Source organism: Micropterus dolomieu, linkage group LG04 (genome assembly GCF_021292245.1).
Source record: "Micropterus dolomieu isolate WLL.071019.BEF.003 ecotype Adirondacks linkage group LG04, ASM2129224v1, whole genome shotgun sequence".
In the NCBI taxonomy this organism is placed as follows: Eukaryota; Metazoa; Chordata; class Actinopteri; order Centrarchiformes; family Centrarchidae; genus Micropterus; species Micropterus dolomieu.
In genome coordinates this window covers 28,372,212-28,396,142 of record NC_060153.1, presented here as the reverse complement: position 1 = coordinate 28,396,142, position 23,931 = coordinate 28,372,212, and the positions used below count along the sequence as shown (strand labels likewise).

The 23,931-nt window shown below is 40.3% G+C and overlaps 1 protein-coding gene across 4 annotated transcripts in view; it reads right to left on the bottom strand.

The window, feature by feature from the left end:
• The window catches only part of rptor (regulatory associated protein of MTOR, complex 1), a 192,223-nt gene that overhangs the window by 70,113 nt on the left and 98,179 nt on the right, over positions 1-23,931 (bottom strand). For all 4 annotated transcript variants that reach the window (XR_006824712.1, XM_046046575.1, XM_046046577.1 and 1 more), the window contains exons 8-10: positions 13,876-13,935; positions 3,217-3,317; positions 111-255 (exon numbers count right to left, since the gene is read on the bottom strand). Coding sequence is in view for 3 of the 4 variants with exons in the window: in XM_046046575.1 (XP_045902531.1) it covers positions 111-255; positions 3,217-3,317; positions 13,876-13,935 (306 nt within the window). In the remaining variant the exon portion in view is untranslated. The remainder of the gene's footprint in view (positions 1-110; positions 256-3,216; positions 3,318-13,875; positions 13,936-23,931) is intronic.

Here is a 23,931-nt window from a genome sequence, read left to right as displayed (position 1 = left end):
TGGACAAACAGCAAAGCCTTCTGGATGACTGTTCTTCCTCTTGCCTTCTGCTCTACACAACCAAGGACATCTGGGTATCTGTGTGTGAGCGCAGTTTGTGTGTGTCTTACCACATGGCGTGCATGTATGTAGGGGGCAGACGGGGACTGCTGACCGGTGTACAGTTGTATGACCTCATTATCCTCTCTGCTAAAAGGAAATTGCGAAACAAGCTGGCCACCAGCAGGTCCTGACGAAATAACTTCTGGAACAAATCTAAAGACAGAGAGAGCAAACAGAAATTGTCCGTCAGGTCAGAGACAGAAGAGAATAAATACAATTAACACAAAGGCAGGAAGTGAGGGAAAACAGAGGAAGTTTAATTAGAGCATGTGAGTATGCTTACAGATATAGAGAGACAGTGATTTGCAGATTAAAGTGATGGGCCGCAGTCACATTTTCATCAGCTCATTAATGAATTCACTAATTCACTTTAATGGGGTCAGGCCAACCCCATGCCTATCTCTGGCTTATGACTGTGATTCCCCTCATTTTGTGTGAGGGAGGGAATGTGTGTGTGTCAAGGACATTATACAAGAGACAGTGTCTGACAACTCCTGTGTCTACTATTAGTGTTACACCCATAGAGTGCAAGCTGACTCAAGGGGTGACACATTTTAGAAATGATTTACACTGAAAGAATAAACACAATGTATTAAATGAGTTGGCCTGTCCTCAGTTGTTTTACTTATTCTGGTGTTAACTGCCAACTGAACTTTGTTGGAAAAATACAAATGACAATATAAAACAATAACAATATAATACAAAAATCATAGTTTGATATAGGAGTATGAATATTTCCATTTAAAATCAATCGCCACCATGGCGACCTGTCAATCGGGCTAGAGTGACTCGTACCCACGGCAGTGTCTAAATTGCAGTTGAAAAAGCTTATTAGGAGTTGGCTGTTCACTTTCTCTGGTGAGTACATTTAGTTTTAAGCCTGTTTTTCACTAGACAAAATTACCATACCGGTTAAAATGCCAGTTAACGTGAATTAAAGATGCACATAGCTAACCAAGCTAGCTAGCTCCGCACACAGCCGTTGGCTCCACAGTCTCTTCCAAATCTGGTCACGTCCGGTGCCGCTGGTTGCAAAAACTCAACATGGCGCCGCCCTAATGGCCAAACACGAGGCTTCAAAGCGGCAGTCCACAAACCAACGGATGACGTCATGATCACTACGTCCACTTCTTACACTCTGGCTCTAACCGTCTATATTCTGTTGCAGTTTAAACGTTTAAGTGATTGAGCTGCTGTGTGTGTGTGTGTGTGTGTGTGTGTGTGTGTGTGTGTGGTGACAGAGTGTGTGTGTGTGTGTGTGTGTGTGTGTGGTGACAGAGTGTGTGTGTGTGTGGTGACAGAGTGAGAGAGAGAGATTTGGATTAGGTGTGCTGTGCCTTCATTACAGGGATTCTCTCTGATGTGGGCTGCTTCATTAACAGCAGAGCCCCCGGGGTTTAAAAGGCTTTGGCAGCCATCAGCATTGTCACATTGCTATTCTAGCTGGGATACAGTTTGTCTCGGGGGAGTCTGAGTGTGCTTGTGTGTGCGAGTGTGTGCGTTTCTGTGGATGTGTGTTGCATACAAGAGACAGGTGAGCGATGAGCAAAAGTGTGTGTGCTGCATGCAAACGACAAATGTATGTCAGAAAAAGAACAGTGTGTGAGTATGTTTATCTGGCCAAGCTAAGCCTGTGGGTAATGGTTTGTGGCTGTGTGTGTGTGTGTGTGTGCGCAAGCACGTGCATATTTGTTGTTTACACCATGCAGAGTTTTGCTTGAATGTGTATGTGTGCACATATTGCTTTTACGGACGCCAAATTATGGGTAAAATGATGTCCCCAATTACTGCGCTAGACACTCTAAACACAATTAATCTCCATTTAAGGAGCCAACCTGCACTTACTGCACTTCTGGCATTTTATATCAACATCTCACTATTTTCAACCACTGGGGATGTTCTCCAAGTTTTAGTATTGCTGATGCTTCACTACTGTACAGTTTTTATTAGGTGTCCTAATTTGGTATCCCTGGAAGCTGAAACACATGGCTCATTTCATTTTTCATCTTTGGCTAGACATGTAAAAAAGTAGATATTTTTTAACTGTTTGACAACTTTTGTGTACCCTAAGCTATCTTTACAAGTTTGTGTTTCCATCTCCTTCAACACCCGTAAGAACAGTGTTTCGGGTTGTTTGCTTTTTTGCTTTCAGCAACTTACAACTGGGGTCTTATTTTCATAGTTTTGGCCACTGTTTCTATCACTTATGACAACACTGTAGTCACCGAAGTAAACGCCAGACCTGAGAACACAACGACATTGGTACAACAAAGTCCCACAGGTTAGGAAACCTGTGTATTTTTGACCGTTGGCTTAGACCTGTCCCCTTAGTTAGTGTTGCAACACTTGCCAAGCTTTTTGTTCTTCCATGGGAGTTATGCCGTTTACAATGACAGTGGTGCCAGATTTACCGCACAAAATCCTTAGTCGTTTTAGAAATAATGGGTTGTTGATTTCAAACAGAGATAGAGAAAAACAGGGTTCTTATTTCTAATCGAGAATTGTTGATATTCTCTCTGTCTAAGGTAACATAGGCTGGGGTGGATACAGTGTAAAGTTCCCCAATTCCAAAAGAGCAGGACGGCAATGCTAATGTTAGCATCCTGGACCCTCTTCTGCACATATGCTATCGTAAACTGAGCATTTTGTTTTTACGTCAGACATGTTAAAAAATTCGTTACACTTTCTCTCGTGTTTTTTTGGTTTTGGAAAGGCAAAATAAAATAGACAATACCTTTTAAAACCTTTGTATACAAAGTATAACACTTAATACAGGCCCATGGACATTATTGGAGAGAGAACGTGGAAAAATCCAAGGCATGATATACATGCTGTACCTAGTTACAGTTGCTAAGTAATGATTGGACCAGCAATTTTAGGGACTTATGTTTTTAGCCCTTTTAGACTTTTGAGCAATGTGAGTGTGATGGATTTCAACAATTACCTCAATGCTATTATAACTGATGACCAAAACTATAAAAATAAGACCCAAGTTGTGATAAATTGGAATTATACTGTCAATATGGTAACTGTGGAAAATAAAATGGTGACATTTGATTAAAGAAGTTTTACTGTGCATCTCCAGTGTGTGTGTCTCTGTATGTAAAGCCTCACCTCTAGGCAGCACATTCCAGGCGATCGTGTCGGTGATGGCTGTGAAGATCCAGTTGAGCTCTCCGAGGGGAGTGCGTCTGTCGTTGAGCCTGCCAGGGATCCTGCACCACACACAACATAACACAGATGGCACTGTGTCAGCCACGCTCACTGCATGTCACATATTTGACTCAGAGCACAAAGTGGCAACTGCTCAGTAGTATTATCACAACACATCTGAAGAAATTTACAGGCACTCAGAGAGACTAACAATGAGTGCAAGTTAGAATATTCATGTATGCTTATACGCTCATGTGTGCACAAGAGATCTGTAGGCCAAGAGCTGACACACAGAGCAACATCAGGCACAAGCAGAGAAAGAATGCAACATTTTATTTGGATGATATGTGAGATTTACATACAGGCATTGCAGGTTGATAATAAATGACCAGACAAGACAGATTTCTACACTTTAGCGCTATGCCAGCAAAAGAGAAAGGTCTGGCTGAAGCTATTAGGGGCAAAAATTGCTCTGGCTTGTTTGTATTTCTTTAAAGGTGCATGTGTATGTAAATGTGTAAGAATTTTAAGATTTTGGCCTCCTGTCAAATTCATACTCCAAACAAATAGGGGGCAGCATATCAATAACTGCTAACTGCTGCGAACTGCAGCTGCCGTTAGCTAGCTCAGTTAACTCTTCAGCTAGTAGCGTTCCTATCAGGTGGCCTCCAGCACAGGAACTTTGCACCACCGGGAAGAGGTGGTTTTGAGACCCAGGGCGAGGGCGACCCAGTGGGGAATGCCGGCGGGGAGCTTTGCTGCAAGGAAGACATACGGAGGCCAGATTGACGACAGGGAATACAGTACAGAGGTGATTCACAGCGGCTCAGAAAAAGACTCGAATCATGCGTGCGGAGAAGCAAATGAACTTTAAAATCAGAGATTTGCGAATGGAGTTTGGTGCAACGTTTCTTGCTTACAGGCTAGAATAAGACACTAATAACACTACATCCTCTCCTGATACACAAACATAGCCTCAGAGAGGTCAATCTGACCACAGGTAATACAGTACAGAGGTGATTTACAGCGGCTACAGCGGGGAACTCTGACTCAGGGAAAGACAAAGATTTACTTGTTTAATATGGAAAACAGGTGTAAGCATTTCCTTTCTCTAAATTTTGTGAGTTTATTTTGTATATTTATTTGAGTAAAAAAAGCTAAGACAGCTTGTGAAACATAGTGAACTTGCCAACCGCACACATATCCCAGCTACAACTACCAGGGAGAGGCCTGTCAGACTATCAGCTATAGACGTACAATGTTAAATTATGAGACAGGACAGGCTGGGACTAGCTGGTTAGCATGCTAACCTCAGTAGATATCTCTGCAAGCGATGGTGCCCTTACAAAATGGTACCAATACGGCAGATAGCGGAAGGGGAGGAGAATCCTCTAATGTGTCAATACTGTTTTATTTATTTGATCACCTCCAATACCCAAATCATATTTGTACACTTACACTACTGTGGTCTGATCAGTACAGTAGTGTATTAAACCTGATTTTAAGTTTTTCTTTACCTTAGTGTAGGAACTTCATTGTCTGACATATTCTTACTGAAATCTACTGACTATAGTACAGTATCCACACAGCTGTGTATTAGAACATGTGTAAACCCATGTACCACACATTAGCCATTACAGAAGTTCCTCCTCTCATAGTCTGGCACCTAAAGAGTGACTGGAGATTGGGAGCACCATGGAAATAAGAGCAGGGAAATCTGTTTCAGACAGAATCTAAGACGACGTGACGGTAATCGGTGTAGCAAAACCAAGAAAATTACCTTTACCACACAGAGGCGTCTGCCTATTAATGAACACTATGTTAAACAGGGAGAGACGACAGGGGGATGAGGGCAAACACTTGCTGGTTCACAGATATTACGGTTTATGTGAGCAGGTGAGTCATTTGCGTCTGAGTAAAGAGAACTGGATGGAAAAACTTTAAATTAATGAAAAAATGTGGGGAAAACTGAAGTAAATGAGAGAAAGTACCTCTATAACTACACACTAGGCATTGCCGCTGACAATGCTATAGACAGGAAAGAATGTGTTTGTTTTCAGACAAGAAGATTGGGTTATTGGGAAGTGATTTATTTCATTGTCTATGAGGCGGGATTACCTGGCTGGTGGAGTAGATCATGGTGTTTTCGCTCACTCTCTTTACCTTTAAAACAAACTTAAAATGCTGAAGACCCACTGAGCCAACAGGTCACAGTTTAAGTATAAAGGAACCTCTGCATGGAATGATTTTGGTTTGTCCCAGACAAACGCTGACAACAGTTTGATTGTCAAAGTTTTTGTCATCAATCCAAGACGTGGGTCCTGGTCCTAGATCATATTGTGAAACACTGACACCAACCGATATAGATTACTGGCTACACACAATATTTTAATAAAGTTTTGAATTTGTCAAAACTATGGTCAAAATAAGTTTTGGTGCATTTTCAAATCAGTAGCATAAATAGATGACACAGTGTATTACATGTCTCTGTGTGCATTTCTGTGTTCTGTTAAAATTCATATACACTTAGCTACAAACTGCAACCAAAATATAATAAATCCCATTTTGCAGTGTGATGTGCAATGAACCTGCAAGATCGCTGGTAAGAACAGCGTCAGTTTCGGAGCATCAGAGGGCAGTCACTCCACCAAACCTCTTTAGCCTACATCCCCACTCATCTGCCAAACACCCAGTGAACCCAGAGAGCGAGGGTTAAAACCTGTTCAGCTGTGTCAATGTGCAACCTAACCCTAACTAAGTTTTACGGATAATTATCATGTTATCTCAAGAAAATGACCTCTTGTTTCCACTCGGCTTGACTTACTTTTGGTACAAGGTGCTTTTCTCAACTAAGCACCCCTTCAGTTCTTCCATCCAGCCAATCAGCAGCCTGCAGTGTTTGAACTCCACCTTTTAGAATCGGCTCAGCTCGCTTGGAACCTCAACCGAGGTGATACCAAAAAAAGAAACGGGTACCAGGTACAATGCACAACTTTTGCCAATGGAAAACCAAAAAAGAATGGCTCCAAGCGAGTCGAGCCATCCCATGCAGTGGGTATGAAGCTATTCGTCACACAATAATTAATTTAATAATTATAAAATATACAAAAATTAAGAATTATACTACTATATAACTTGCTTAACACTAATTAATTAGACTTTTACAAAGTATAATCAACACACAATGTCTGACCTTTTCCTACCCTAAACCTCCCATTTCCACCTCTAAGTGACAAATAATTGCAGCTATGAAGCTTCTGGCAGGAACAAGCTTACTGTATAACTATGAGGGCCGGCCAGCTCCTGAGCACTTTGAGTGCTTGCCAAGTCAGCACTAAGGATGAACACTCAGCAGTTCATATCCTTGCTCAGTATCCAGTGTAATATATTTGTTGAAGGAAAAGGATGGTGTATTGATGAACAGATGGACAGATAGCTGGATGAATTGTTTAACATGTTGGGAAAATGCCCTCAGAGGTGTTAAGGCTTGTGTCAATGATCAAAATACTAATAAATATTCATAATTACAGTGATACAGTGAGCACAGCTAACACACACACTGAGGCACAGAGTTTTGAAGAAATACTACATACAAAAAAATCTTACCGATGTCATGTTTAACCCCCCAACCTAACTATGTAAAAGTACTTAATATCAAGGAAAAGACAATTGTTGCAGTCAACATTCTCCATTCATCCATGCAATATGATACAACAAGCTACCGGCATATATGCAATAAATGATAAATAAGAAATTTAGCCGAAACACATTGGTTGAGAAACTAACTACTTATATAGGAGTTGAGTAATTACATGCTCAAAACAAAACACATCCTCAAGCTTCATGCTCATGAGAGGCGTGAGGGAATCTGTTACTGTTTTCTATTCATTTATGAATAGAAAATGTGAAGCAAAAGACAATTCATATTGTGTCTAAACTATGGCAAGGTTACACCGTTTTAGAACGCTTTTTTATGGTTTCGGTTCCATAGAAACTCGCCCCCAGTGCGTCACGTCAACAAAACTGCGGCATATCTCTAGAATACAAAGGCTTTAAATGAAACATAAAGCCACGTCGTGACTTTTGAAAAGCCACATTAAGCAGATATGTGCCTATGTAAGTAAATTAAGCCTCATATAGTTGGTTCTGTTATACAACTGATGGGTTACCTACTGTGCTTTTAGTGGTTAATAATTTGTGTACGGTTTGATACCATGGATGCCGATTGGGCGTAAATAGAAAGGTACTTCATAGCACCTAATGCCTAACTCAAAAGTCTAACCTCAGCTGGATCAAGAAACAATCTGAATATGTCTGGATACGAGATAATTGATGTGAACAGGGTCACAGGATAAACTGTAACTCTTATCTAGAGCAAAGAGCCAAACCTCTACCACCTCAAGGGTTCCAGCTGTGCAGCCGGCTCTTCTCTCTGACGTCTCTGTGAAGCGAGGGCATAAACTATATCCTCACGGGATCAATAAAGTATCTCCTCGAAATAATACATGCAGAGACGTCATCACAGGGATATGATTTCCTTCAAAAATGGAGACCGTAGAGACCCCCTGGCGAGTAGAGTATAGCCAGGCTTCAGACGGTGTTAGACACCGGGGGTGGGGGGGAACTGTAAATAGGGCTCAACCCATGACACCTCTGTCAGCCCCATAAGAGATGAAAGAGAAGGAATGAGTGTGTGTGTGAAAGAGACTTTGTGTGATTCAATATGAGGGGAACGGTGAGAGATATTGTAGCTTGAGAGAGATCGAAGTGTATTGTAAGCAGGTAAAATCCACATGCACTCGACACGTGACTCTCATCTAAAAGGCTATTGTGATTGGACAGGAGCAGAATGTGTGTTGGATGCACGTGGGAAGCAGAGACAGAAGGGGGTACAGATGGAGAGAGAGAGAAATGATCAAATTAATAAACAAATCAACAGCAAACAACTACTCGATGCTGACATTATGTTGAATAAATCTCGCAACAAATGTTTGTAATATTTCAAGACCACTGAATGTTCGATACGTGCTTTCCAACTGTGTATGACCTTTAAAGGTGTGAATACGTGCACAGTGAATGGACAGTGAGTGTAATGCCCAGTAGCTGCTTGCTCGTGTGCAATTTGGACGCAGCAAAATGATGACAAAGGAACAAAGCTGCTTGAATACCATTTGAGACCAATCACCCCAGACACGTTTTAAAGGCTGAACAATATTGAGCTGATCAGCATCTCTCTGTTGAAACCTCCAAAGAAAAGCAACCTGTCGTGATATTTATGTTGTTGTTGCTAGGATACCACAGTCAGCTGACAAGTAACTCTCATTACTACAGAGTAGTTATGCTACAGTAGCTCAAGGTAACTTATCGTTTACTGTGGGAAGGATAGACAGTACAGATAAAAAATTTGGCTGCCAGAAACTTTATATACAGTACAGCACAAATTAGCTGCTAGTCCTGTATGGTCTGTATAGAAAAAGACAGACAGAAAACAAAACAACAAGAGTGAAGGCACACCGGAAATTGGGAAGCTGGTGTGTTTCTGTGGGTGATCTCTAAAAAACAAAGGCTAAGGCACTGAAACAAGTGAAGTTGCTGAAATAAAAACATGGCGGTGATGGTGTTTACTTATGTTGAGCACCTGCGTTCTACAATGTGCCTTTGTCACATCTACTTCAGTTTTTTGCTGCGTTCTAAGGTGAATTGTTTCCTAGCAAAGATTACTAAACAGATGCTATTGTTAAACCAAAATACTGGAATTATTTTAGATTAGGTAAATTTACATTCATACATACTTGTGGTAACTTTTGAAAATTTATATTTAAAGCTGCAGTCATTTATTTATTTTTTTGCCAGAAGAAGCTACAAACACAATGCTGACATCAGCGATCTTGATGTAACTCTTATAAAGCTTTTATGGTGAAGGTGTTTGGGAACAAGGTTAATTGACAAACAATGGGCTAATAGAGGCTTAAACACTACTCTGGTGTGAAAAAGTGTTTGTGTTTTTTTCATGTTTGTCACATTGAAATGTTTCAGGTAAACAAATTAAAATATTAGAAAAAAATAACACGTAAACTCAAAATGCAGTTTTTAAATTAAGTTTTTTATTATTAATAACCATCACACTGCCACCACCATATTTTACTGTTGGTGTGATGTTCCTTTTCTGAAATGCTGTGTTACTTTTACGCCAGATGTAACGGGACACACAACATCCAAAAAGTTAAACTTTTGTCTCGTCAGTCCAGAGTATTTTCCCAGAAGTCTTGGGGCTCATCAAGATGTTTTATGGCAAAACTGAGATGAGCCTTTATGTTCTTTTTGGTCAGCAGTGGTTTTCGTCTTGGAACTGTGCCATGCAGATAATTTTTGCCCAGTCTCTTTCTTATGGTGGAGTCATGAACACTGACCTTAACTGAGGCAAGTGAAGCCTACAGTTCTTTGGATGTTGTGGGGGTCTTTGTGACTCTTGGATGAGCCGTCGCTGCGCTCTTGGGGCAATTTTGATCAGCCGGCCACTCCTGGGAATGTCCACCACTGTTCCACATTTTCGCCATTTGTGGATAATAGCTCTCATTGTCGTTCGCTGGAGTCCCAAAGCTTTAGAAATGGCTTTATAACCTTCTCCAGTTTGATTAATCTTAATTACTCCGTTTCTCATTTGTTCCTGAATTTCTTTGGATCACAGCTTGATGTGTAGCTTTTGAGGATATTTTGGTCTACTTCACTTTGTCAGGCAGGTCCTATTTCTTGATTGAGAACAGGTCAGGCAGTAATCAGGCCTTGGTGTGTCTAGAGGAATTAAACTCAGCTTTCCACAGATGTGATAAACCACAGTTGATTTATGTTTTAACAGGGGGGGAAATCACTATTTTACACAGGGTCATGTAGGTTTGTATTTTTAATAATAATTAAAATAATAATAATTCTTAATAATTCTTAATAATAAAACCCTTCATTTGAAAACTGCATTTTGTGTTTACTTGTGTTATTTTTGTTTAAACCAATTGAAATATTGGTTTGATGATCTGTAACATTTCAGTGTGACAAACACACAAAAAAAAATTTGAAATCAGGAAGGGGGCAAACACTTTTTCACACCACTGTATATAGAGCTGATGGGAACTGCCACATTGGGTGATAAATTCTTTATGGGTTGTCACAATGAGACACATTTTTCATGTTATACATAGTAATTTGATTGATTGCTTTCATAAAAAAAATATTGAATGGTGCAGCTTTAATACAATAATAATTGAAACATTATAATACTTATAAACACTGTATTCTTGTCATCCCAAAAACTGCTGTTCTGTGATATTTCTGTTTTGATGACGCATCCCTTGAAAATGTTTGGCACTTGACTTTAGTTTGAGTGCTGGCCCAGCTTCATAGAGCAGACAAGTTTAGATGGCAAATGGGTTTAGATCCATTTTTCTTTTATGAGACTATCCATTATTTAACTCTGAGGGCCATCAGCTGAGTCAACATTTCGCCCTCTGGACATCATGTTCAACATGAAATGAACCAAAACCGCAACCTAAGCATCAGGGACCCACCGACCCCAACCATTTCCCAGTAATGTTCAGGGCCGAGTGACAAATAAAGTCTTTTTGTGTCTTCACTTGATTTCTCATTTAAGTAAATTTATTTTTTTTGTTTTGGACATCTAATCTTGTATTTGCTATTTGTTATTTTTTCTCATGAAATACCACCTTTAATATTTCCATGCTTGTACGTCAATTCAAGGTCATGCATCTCGTGAATTTGATATCTATTCATTTTTTAATATTGTTTGGAACTGACAACATCTCAAATCGAATTTCAGTAGAGCATACAGACCAATACAGAAAATGTCAGCACTTTGCAGTTGCAGGTTCTCTTAACCTTACTGGCTTGCTGTTAGTATACAATCTGGCTGTGTATGTGTCTGAAAAGGACAGCTAACATGAAGAACAGAGCACAGGATCTAACAAAACATAGCAGAAAAGCTTGTGTATGAATGGTTCACCCCACAGTATGAAGGGTGTTTTCTTTAAAGGAAAAGTGAAACTAATTTCTGTTTCTGGCCATATGTTTTGAGAGATTGTTACAGGAACCAAACCTTTGATATAGTGGAATCGTATTTAGTATTTCCATAGCATGTGTTGGTTTAGAGCTGACTTTATTCAATCCTGGTATTTGATTGATTCTTGACTACAGCTTTGAATTCAGATCACAGTTTGAGTGTTTGGCAGAACCCTTTGTGAATATCATTTTGAGGTGGAAGACTGACTCCAAAATCACTGTTAAACCGTCACGTCTGATGATTCTGTTCAGTGTTTTACTCATGCCTAACAGAAGAATGAGAGCAGGTAAGAATGCTTTCCACAGCGTCACCTCTGACGTTTGTGCTAAAACTCTCATTACAGCAAGCATGTCATAAATTACTTTTCTCCTCTCTACAGAAGTCCATTCTTTATTCTGGTGAAAGAAGATGAAGAGAAAATCTGAGCTTAAGCGTGAATGGAGAGCTTCAATGTTGTCAAACCCACCGACTGATGTTGGTGTTGTTAAGAAGGCAGAATGTAGGGAAAAAAGTAAAACACAGCTTATTTCTTCAAAGGTGTTCATCATCGCTCTAGTGGTTTCCCATCCTGCCTTGGGAGTCACTGGGCAGTAGCTATACATACAGTACTAGGGCATTTCCTGCATAATATTCATCCTTAGAAGTAGTGTTTGACAGATAAGGGAAAGGCGTAGGCAGAAAATGGTGAAACAAACAAGTAAAAAGATTAATTGTTTAAGATAATTAAATGGTAAAAGAGGGAAGTTCAGTGACAAATAATAAATGGAGAGATGAGAAACATCTTCAAAATATAGTTAGTCCTTATTAATCTTGTAGAAACACAGGAAACAAGTTGAGTGTGAACAGGCAAACTTCCCACAAATGAGCCACTATTGGACCAATTAGTGTGATTTTGGTAAGGCATGAATATCAATATAGGGATATGCTGTACATTAGCTCTTCAGTAAGTTGTTTCTGAGAAATGACAATAAATCAACAGTGAGTGAGTCGCATCACTCCTGATTCATAAATATATCATATGACCTGCAGTGTGTGGAGATTTGGCATTTGAAGGACAAATAGACTAACTAATAGACTAATAAAATAAACTAATAGAGACAAAAACTAAGTGAGAACACCATTAACCAAAATGTTACAGAAACAAGACAAACATAAAACAGGAAATGAAAAGGTTGAAAATTGATAATGTAGACTGAAAAAATAACCCTAAAATACCTCAAATAAAAGGCGGTGTTCAATAGAAAAAAATCAATATAAAATGTGTTGTACTATGATGACTCGCATGATTAATTGATAATGTTGTGTCTTGTACAACAGAGTTAACATTCACTAATCACCTCTACTTTGTGTTTTTATTTGCATCTGTGTAACAGTTATTATCAATAAAACCCAACACTTCCTGCAGATGATTCAAAATAAAAGCCTACCAAGAAAGGGAGAACATTATACAAAGGAAACAGCAAATTAAAATGTGAGAAGATTTAAAAACGAGGAGGCTTAATACTAAAATATGATCTCAAAAATGTGAACATTTGAAAGGCCTCTAATAAAAGCCTGTTTCAAAAGATGAGGTAAATAAAAACTTCTATTTGAGAATTTATGGTACTATCAAAAACACTTTTGTTTACCTAACTGAGGTGAGGGATTACATGTATTAGAACAGGAAAGTAAAAATGTGTCATTGTGGGACAGCTGTTAGCTGGAGTCCACAGAACCACACACACACACACACACAAACACTGAACAGCTCTTGAGGACACACAGGACAGGGAAGAGCACATAAGTGCAACGTGTCTCTGCAAACCCTCAGCCAAAATCTAATTACAGTCTAGTGGAAGACACAGATGTGCAGGTACTGTGTGTGTGTGTGTGTGTGTGTGTGTGTGTGTGTGTGTGTGTGTGTGTGTGTGTGTGTGTGTAGTCCCAAACTGTGTCTGGTTGTCTGTGGCAGCCTGAAATCATAGTTTGAGCATATTAAAGAAAAGCGATTATTCACCATCAGCAAACATCATTAACAGATTGAGACACTCTTCAACTAATATAAGAAATATGACAGTCTGCTGTTAACTTCTAAAACCAAGTTTATGGGTGTCATTTTACTCTCCCCTGTATGTAAGTGCAAAAAGAAAAAGAAAAGCCACCCCCGATGGTTCTGTGAAACTACTAAAACTTTGGATATGACATTCATATTGAGTGCTAATATTTGAGAGTGTGTGCCTAAGAGCAAGAGATGTTCTGCACTCAGCCACTTGGTACCCGGGGGTTTATTGAAGAAATGTGGAGCTTTAAATCTGCCAAATTACTGCCGCTTTCACTGTGAGGCGGAAACAAAGGCAGAGAATTATACCTGCAGGATGGAAAACAACATAGAGCGAGCTGACAATAAGGACGAGAAAGCAAAAGAGAAAGACAGGAAGATAGAGAGAGACAGACACAAGTAAACCAGGATAATGATCTCTCTAGATTGTGCCCTCCTGAGAGAGAGAGAGAGGGAGGGAAAGAGTTGCGACAGAGAGATTTTTTTTTATTTTGTTAGGTGGAGTGACACTTACTTCTCGATGAGGTCTAACGTCACCCCTGGCACCAACTTGGCACTCTTCTGCATACAAAACCTGGGGAAAAAAAAACAGACAGGGAAAAGCTGCTGATAAAAGCTGCAAAGAAAATAAGAGGTGCTCACAGACTAGACAAAGCAATAAAAATGTTTGGCCTCTACAGTACAGGTTTTACGACCTACGAGAGAGCCAATCAATGGATAAAACACTCAAATGAAAAATGAGAGCTTCGGAGATTACAACCACTGAGCGCTTTGATAAGTGTATTTTGGCTGAGTTACAGTCAAAAGGGAGGGGGCAGGTAGCTGGAAAGAGTCATATTTATGAAACGTTTGGCCTGAGGGTTATTGTTTACTGTGCGTGGTTAGCTCTGGCAGGGTGGGCCAGCTGTAAGTCACAGCAGGTTGCCGTTCAGAGCCACGACAGACGCACAGCTCGGAGCTAGAGTATACATCCAGCAGACATGGAGCAACATTAGCATTCATTTGGAGTCATGATTCTGGCTACCTCATGAGTGAAAGTCCAATATTCACTTTTATCTCTGGTGTGGTCATCATCAACTCCTGTTAGTGGCTATTAAACTGCTAGATGCTAACTCAGCAAACTGCCAAGTGTCTGGCTGAAAACAGCCACCTGCTGCTGCTAGAAACAAGAGCAGTGAAACCAAACCACAACAGTAAAGTTGTGCACCACAAAACCAACACATTAAAGCTAGATGCTCCAAAGAGAACTTTACGGTCCATCACTGAGTAACACCCTTGACATTAATGGTCATTTGACCCATTGTTCATATAAATACAATGAGTAGTGCAATAATAATCATATATATATTCATTTGAATACATTTCTGTTAAGTCACTATCTATCGGATGAGGTAACACAAGAACTGGGCGTCTGAGGTGACATTCCAGGAAAATAATACTTTGTTTAGATAGATTCATATTAAAAGCATTTAACCAGTGAAACATGGTTAAACACAAGATTACTTGTATTATAAAGTAGCCACAGAAAATACAATGTGTTTGTCAGTGAGCTTGACACTGACTGCAATCGTTAATCAAAAATCAGTCTATAAAACAACATTTTGCAAGATGAAGAGCTGCAGGCGACAGGCTGCACACCTCCAACCTCTCAGCAAGGTAACCAAGACCTTTCACTGTGCGCTGCTGTTCAGACTCATGCCGTGTGCAGCATAAAATCAGATCAAGGTTGCTCACAGAATGATGGAAAAAGGCCAATTACTGTCTGACTACTTTATTAAAATGAGAATAGTTTGTTTTGTTGTCCCCACAATTCTGTGACCCTTAGTATTAAACTGTATTTGCTTTTAACACCAGTGTTGGGATCTGATAGGGGGCATATCAAAGACAATTTGCAATATGAATAAAGTTAATATTACAAAAATGACTGATAAAAGTTGAATAAATACAGAACACCACCATAGAATCAGGGACCAATAACCAAACGTGATCTCAAAAAGTGGTTTGCCCATCTATAAATGCTATTTTACATTAATAAGGAGCGGACCGGTGAATCTGAGCACTGACCGTCACAACTAGCTATTATTATAACACATACACAAATAACGACAGGCAACTGCTCTAAAAAAGTTACACTAGGATTTATTTAACTTAAGCACAGATCAATGATCAGTAACTTCTGCCGTGTGTGTGGGATAATAGAGGGGGAAAGTTGGCAAGATGCCAGATGCGACCTTCAAACATCATATACAAAAATAATATAAATAAACTATTTTACATGGTGTAGTGCTGATGAATTAAGGAGTCTCACTCAGTCTGGTTTGACGATAGCAGATACTTCTGTATCTCTTACCACACGGCAGTAGGGTGAACAGGCTGTGTTTAGGTGGGTACTCAGGGCTCCAGACTCACGTTTTGCATAGGTTGTTGCCGTAGTGCGCCTACATTTTTAACTAAGGTGCACCCAAATTTTTCACAGCACCTTTAGCGCCACAACAGTATATTCTAACCTTCTGTCATTTCCCATACACACTGATATTTATGTAAACAGGAACGCCTATGTATGTGTAATGGGAAGCACAGCATCTTCTTCTCGAGTTACCAGTGGCCTGCCATGAGTTTAATTTTCGTCCCAGGATGAGTAGCCAGTTAAACGCAATTTTAAAAACACACACACACACACACACCTTTGTTCTCATTGTAAAAGACAATCAGAGGCGAAGAACTGCCAATTAACAGTACTGCGTCAGATCAATGCCGTTGGTTAGGCTGCCGTTTACCCCCCGGAGCGTACCCTGTGCCGTAGCCTGCCGGCAACACACACACACAAATAGAGATGCGGCCAAATTGGTCTGGAGCCTTGGTATTGGCTTTTAGTATTCACTGATCCTCGGTAGATGGGTACTAATGAACTTCTGAGCGGTTTAAGCCACCCGCTGCAGAGCCCTCCAGTCGTGGGCCGTGCACATCCCATGCCAGTTGGTGATGTTTCCAGGATGCTTTCTACTGCTCCTCTGTAAAAGCTGACAAGAACTTGGTACGGGAATTTGGCCTTCTTAGATTCCTTAAGAAATGCAGCAATCAGCTCCTTTGCTGACGTTGAGCAGTAGGTTGTTCTCTGAGCACCCCTCCGCAAGATTATGAATGTCCTCCCGAAAAGTCTGATTGTTGTTTGAAATCCGTCCGATGATGATGGTGTCATCCACAAACTTCACAACAGACTTCTCTCCATGTCAACAGGAGGGGGCCCCCGTGGAGGAGTAATGTGGCCTCACACGATAGGAGAGGTCCTGCTTTTGTAGCCTGTGATGTTTTTGATTGCCTGCCACATATCTTTGGTGTTGAGATCTGTCCGGTCTCTGTTGATGTCTCCGCTTCGCCTCCTTGATGCCAGCTTTCAGTCAGTGATAATGTATATTCCTCAACAGTGATGTGGTTCCTCTGGGTGGGGTCCTCTCTGAACATGTGCCAGACTGTGCTCTCAAAACGGTCCTGTAGAGCTGCTGTAGCCTCATCTGTCCTCACTGATTTTTTTACTATTAGTTTGACCCTTTTAAACAGCTGGGTGTAAGTAGGCAGGTTCCCCTGGTGGGCATGTAGACATGCAGGTGGACTTGAGGTAAAACACAATATAAACAACATCTGGTTATTTTGTTCATGTGACCGCTGATGACCCTTATACAGTTCCTGTAATGTTAAAATTGTGATGGCTTAATCATAATTTTACAAAGTTTTAAGTCATGATTATAAGTTCTGAAATGGTTTTGACCATAAGGACTAGACCGTTTCACCTGACCTGAATTTGACAAAAAAAATTGTTGTTGAAATTGTATAGTGTAGAATAAAATCACAAGGTTCAACAACTGAAGCCTGGAAGAGAATTCAAGAATTTATAGAAGGCACGGATTGGGATATTTGTCTCCAACAACTGATTCACCATGACTGTGACGTAAGCACCGGCAATCACATTCAATTGTTCTTCCTAATGCTGGAAATTAATGAGATCCCACATGACACCAGTGTGTGACTTAATGTCTCTTTAAAGAACAGCACGGGCCCTGGGTGTGCCCGACCCTCAAGGAACAAAGAGGAGAAAGGATGTATCCAGGACAACTTGTTCTAAAGTCTTAATGATCACCAACTTCCTGAATGCAAGCCATGATGTGCAAAATGTGCACTGGTGTGTGCCAGCACTTTGCCGTTTGCCAGGAACACAGGTATATCATTGTTTCCCCAATACAATGCAATCCAAGAGCGTTTATTTTTGAATTTCAATTGAACCACCGATTAAAGATTTTGTTGATGTTTTTGTCTGCACTTGCCGCAAAAGGGATTCGGTGAATCCCCAGACATAAACAGAGATGATTAACTAAAAAGGGAGCCTGGCAGAAACAGACAGACGGGCCAAAGTAAACAGAGCACAGACCGAGCAGGAGGTTGCATCACGGAGAGCGTGTTTTAACGCAACCCCTGAGCGAGGAGATCTAAAATCCCTCAGGCAAAAATTGGAGTAGGGAGAAATAAGGAAGGAAAGAGCAGGAGAGGAGAGGAGCATTTGGTCCCACCAGTATCTTTAGTCATCTTAATCCTCAACCTGCCTTAGAAAAAAAGCCATGTTTGTGCTTAAAAATGATCAAACAGACTATAATATTCTGATCACACACTGCGACTGCGAGAAGTGATTCTGCGAGTCATTGTAATCATAGTATATGAACCCTAAATGATTTCCCTCTGGCTTGTTTATCTTTTCTAATACCAAAACTATGAATCCACCACAGCAAGTGACTATGTTTACTGCTTAGCAATGAGACAAAGGAACCAAAGGTAAATCTTTAAAATGGAAAATGTGTTTTCAGGTGTGTGATCCTGCTGTAAGAAGACGGAAATTATGTATAATATGGGTATCAATCTATGGTATGCAGCCAGGAGCTAAACATCATCCCTGTGACAAACTCGAGGGGAATCAGACAGAGATGCAGATGATTCTTTTATTTCACAGACCTCAATGCATTTCTACAAGATAAAATGTCACTCTGAGACTGAATGGTTTGAATGAGTAGTGAGGACAGTGGAGAGCTTTTAAAGGCACTTGTACAGTATCTTTTCAAATCTTTCATCACTCTGGTCTCACCTTAAACTCACTGGGTCTCTGTAAAGTATCTGCTGAATGCAGTTCAGCCAGATGACGCACTGAATTTGCTGATTAGCAGTGCATTTACACTAGTACCATCAAAAGGAAAAACATATCACACCAGGTGTAAAGTAAATGTGAAGCCTCAAAGTGGGACACAACAGGACATGACTCAAGCATCAGTCCGCCAGAGTTGACCGGACAGCTTGCTTTTGGTTTCAGTCAGAAATATTTTCTGAGACTGAAAAAACAGCTGGACTCCATTTTCTTTTAGGATTTTCTAGTCAACTTCTAATTCAATGCGTGCACTAGATGATTTTAAAAATAAATATTAAGTGAGCAGTAAGATTTGTTTCAGGGATCAGTCTTGCATCAAAAAGGAAATTGCAAGGATCACTAATGTAAAACTGATAATAATAGTTTACATTTGGCTGATTGCCCATCTTGCTCACATGTTATTGCACATTTGACCTGGTGATGGCGCTACATGCAAATTTAAAAGATCGAACAAAGTTATTGCTAATCATCCTGAGTTGAACATGAATGTCTGACAAATGTTATGGCAATCCAAACAGTATCCACAGTATGGATCTTCTCACCTCTAACTGTTTTTGAAAGCAAACTTTTGTTGGTCAGTGCCCAAACTTTGGGATGCACCCACAACTATGGCTGATGAACTAAATGTTCCTGGAAGAAGAGAACACGGACAGATAAGCTGACAGAAGTACAGGAGGGCTGGAGGGCGGAGATGAAGAGGAAATTGAGGGATTATTACGAGGTAACAGAGAGCAAGGTGGCCAAACTTTAATTGGATTGGTGAATAAGAGTGTGCGGCCGCTGGAAGGAGAAGATAGGAGTGGGTATGTACATATTAAACTTTGAGGAGTGAAATGAAGTGAACTACTATACTGCTCCAGGAGTGGGTGGTGAAGGAGGAGCGGGAGGAGCACAGTGTCTCCTCTGGTCCCCGCAGAGCCGGCTGTCTTCTACAGCTCATTACTCCTTCAATCAGCCTTCCTGTCCCAAGTCACCATTTCTATCAGTCATGTGCTGGAGGGGCTGCAGGGTGTTCTCCGATCTAATCTGCTCTGTCACTGACCTACAATATACAAGAGATATATCACGGTATGTTCTATGAAATCATCTACATTGTAAATATGACAAATATAGCTTGTGCGCTGAAATGTGTGATTATAAAGAGCTCTTACTATACTATCTGTTGTCCTTCTTAGTATATATGTGCACTTTACATGGGTAGTTTTGAATACTGTGCCGAATTATTATTATCTTGATGTATAGATTAAACTGTAAAAAGTAAAAAATAAAAATAAAAATCTTTTGTAGAATCTGTTATCTTTCAGCTACATCAAGAGAAGATGTTTTAATACTGCAGGTTTGGAGTTGCTTCTATGGGACAAACACTGTTTATGCCATTTTCAAATTTTCGACGATTAGCAGCTATGTGGAACATAAGAAGTGGATTATCCATCAGAAACAGTTTGAGGTGTTTAAAGGATGTTTAATGAATGAAGCTTTGTCTTTGTAGTGACTGTGGGTCACCACTGGAATCAATTGTAATATTGATTGTTTGATTCGCCCTCTGCGAAAGTAGCTTGATATTCAGACTGACTTGCAGTTTGGTTTCACATATTTATTTAGTCTGGCATAAAATTAATGTTGGTCTCCTTCTGTTTTTTTGGGGGGTTTGGCCCACGATTAATGTACTCTCTGATGATCATTAAGAGGACAAATGTGAAGTGGCAGAGGATCCGGCCTGATCAGCATAGAAACATGCTTCATTACTGCTATCACTTAAAGTGAAAAATAAAAGTGTGGCGCTAGCGGTGTATAGGACACATTATGCTAATTAAAAGGTATGTTGACCTTGCTAACAGCACAATTCAGTTAAAATAAAACTCCACCCTAAAGAATTCACATGTTATTTCATATAACATCATGCAGCTCCATTTGAATTTGTGAATTTTAACAATTTTCAGTTCCAGCTGAACAGCACGGAGACAGACTGTCGTGATGATGTCACCTAGAGACAGATCCTGGAGCGGCTCTGACAGTGAATAATGGAACAACTGTTGAGACTTTACGACAGCAGCCATGGTGATTTTACTGAGACAGGAGCACATTTCCTGACTCACAGACGTAAGCCTGACATTGAAATCAAATTTATTTACATATACAGTATAGTAATCAGCAGATGTCACCGAATGACATCATTAGGTATATTTAGATATTACTATTGTGTACGTCTGTAGAGACTGATTTAACTGTCCAAACCTGAATATTGTCAATTTCACCACAAATGCACAATTTTTGCTACTTATTACTACAAAGCGCAAAATTCTTGTGATTGGCACCATCAACACAAACAATCAAACGCCGCCATCTAAGCAAATAAAGCCTGTTGCTAGAAATCTTGGCATCTTGTCTGACTGCAATTTAAGCTTTGAGCAGCACATTACAAAACTTGCTATTATCAACTATGGAACATTGCCAAATTTCAAGATACAGAAACTATTTTACATGCTTTTATGCCATAATGTCAGGATTACTGCAACAGTCTTTTTAAATGCTTAAACAGAAAATCTTCAGACCAGTTACAGCAACAGTACAGAACTCAGCTGCCGCAGTTTTAACCGGAGTAAACAGGTTTGAACACATCACCGCGGTTTGAGCCTCTTTACACTGGCTTACAGTACATTTTAGAATCGATTTCGATGTGCTTTTAATTACTAACAAGTCACTAAATTGCCTGACTCCTCAGTATATCTCGGATCTTCTATCCCTGTATGACCCTGCTCACACCTTGAGATCTTCTGGCAGGGGCCTTTTATGTGTTCCAGACTCTTGGCTGAAGACTAAGAAGGACAGAGCTTTTGAAATAACAGCCCCGAGGCTCTGGAACACCTTGCCCGAGGAAATACGAGTCAGCAGCTTCTTTTAAATCTAAGCTTAAAACATACTTTTATCACACCATCTTCCCCGATTTCACCTAATTCTAGTAGTACATTAAATATTATTATTCTATTACTGCTGTGCTGATACATGGTATACAAATAAAAATATTACATTATTATTATAATAAGTACATTTTTTACTAGAGCATCAACTAGCCATTTATCTAGTTTAAAGAAAGAAGCTAATTAAAGATTTAACAATGATCACACTAAGGTAAGGGGACAAGAAATACACAAAAACAAGGTTAACAGAATTGTACATTGATCAAAGCTTTTGCACTTTGCTTTTGCTACTTGCGCCCAAGCAGCATGAGGCATATTGCAGATCCAGCCAAATAGAAAATATTTAACACACTCAAAGCATATGGTGTGACGTAAGAAGAGTCAAGCCTTTAAAACAGGACAGATCTGAGCTATCTAATAGAGGTCTCCAGGAATTAGTCAGCTAAGGCATATGCAGCGTTACGTAACTGTTTCCTCTGTAGTTCACCCTACATCCAGAGACGAGAGGGGAAAGATGAATGTATCAACATTTTTATAAGACATTTACATTTCAGTTATTAAGGCTTCAGAACAAGAACAGAGTGGGGTGTGTGTGCATGTGTGTATGTTAAGGCAACAAATACCTATTCTTGTGAATGTTTCTCTTGTTTCACCTATAGGAGCTGGAAACAGGAGGACTGAGATACAGCCACATTTGTTCCCCGTGCATCTGAAGAGGCTGTGGGGTGTGTGTGTGTGCGCGTGCAGCTGTTTTAGTGGAGTGCCCGCTGAACAAAAGGAATATTTCGTGTGAGCCATCACTGCTGCATTTCCATAAAATCTCTTCTGTGTTCCCATCCTTGAAGGTTCACATACTTTTTAAACAGCACATTCATGAAGATAATGGAACGCTACTAGAGGTCACCGTTGTACTTGTTAAAGCTGAGCCGCAAAGTTGAAAGGCTGACATGCACCATCATCAGCATTAAATGCATGTATACGCTGATGATACTGAAGAGACTGATGCACACGCTTGCTGAGGAGTTGGCTCAGCCTGCTTTGCATTCCACAGAGATTCACTCCTGCTGCCTGGTTTTGTGCCTAAAGGACTGAATTACCGAGGTACTGCACCCTCACATCTGCCTGGCAGTGATGGTACAGGTTCCAAGATAATCTTTATAGTCTTCAAATTCCAAATTTGGATCTTAAGAGTCTACAACCATACTTGCTCCAGGAGGCCTTTCTGTACACAGTGGTGCTTTGATTTAAATGCTAATGTAGGCATGCTCGCTCATGTTAAAACAACAATGTTGACATGGTCTGTACTTGTATTACACCTTTGTAGTCTTCCGACAACTCAAAGCACTTTTACACTACGTCACACTCACCCATTCACACACTGAGGCCAACTGCTCAGAACAGAAATGAACATTCACACACACACACATGCACGCCGATTGAACAGTCATGTGGAGCAATTTGGGGTTGAGTTATCAGCCTGTATGAGAATACAGGACGTCCGTTGTGCTTATTACCAAAACAAATTGTTGTTGTCTTCATTAATGCAAACTGAAAGACTATGTTGTTGTGCTAAACGGATAATCAAGACATCAGGCACCTGTCTGCAGTACCATTACGACCACAAATCTGAAGTCACAAGTTAGTTCGTCTTGAATTGCCAATCAAGAAACCAGGTCACTTCCACAACATAGTATAGATACATGATCCATGGGTGGTGTTGAAAATGATAAGAAGAAATTGCATATTAGCTCTTTTTCGCTTGAACGTGATGTTTTGCGACAGCACTGCCATCGAAGCAAGTTCTGTGCTAAGCCATTTAGTGTGGAGACTGGTGAACGTATATCTTACTGGAAGATTAAAGGCTTTGACACTCCCAGTGGTGATAGATGAAAAGTAAGGGGTTCACTAAAGTCATCAGGATTCTTCTCCTAACTGTCTTGAGCACTGTATCAAATTTCACGGCAACCCATACAATACAATAGTGGACTGACTGACACTGGTGATCCTAGATCATGGATGAAAATCTTATAACACAACCTGAGCTCTCTTCCGTTGTTTCTTTTTCTTCCTTACCCTGCAAACCCCTAGTGTCATCCCGTTCCCTTCCTGTCTATTTTCAGATGCTCATCTCCTCCATCCCTCCCCATCCACCACAACAGTGGGGAAATCCCTTGAAGATGGAGCTCCATCAGTAATGATTTTCTGCTCAGCTGAGCAATGAAAGGTACAGATGCAATCACTCTTCCTCGCTCTCCCTAACTCATTCTCTCTCTCTTTCTCTCTCTCTCTGAAAACCCCATCATCCACCCCTCAATGCATCTCATTAAAGTTTTAAAGCCAAGGTAAGTCAGCACATCAGTGAAGCCCTCCATCTCCCCATTCTAAACCTGCCAAATTCCACACCATGCCTTCCTCATGTTCTTGCAGTTTCACAGACTGGGGCTGTGTGAAATTAAAGAGAAGACAG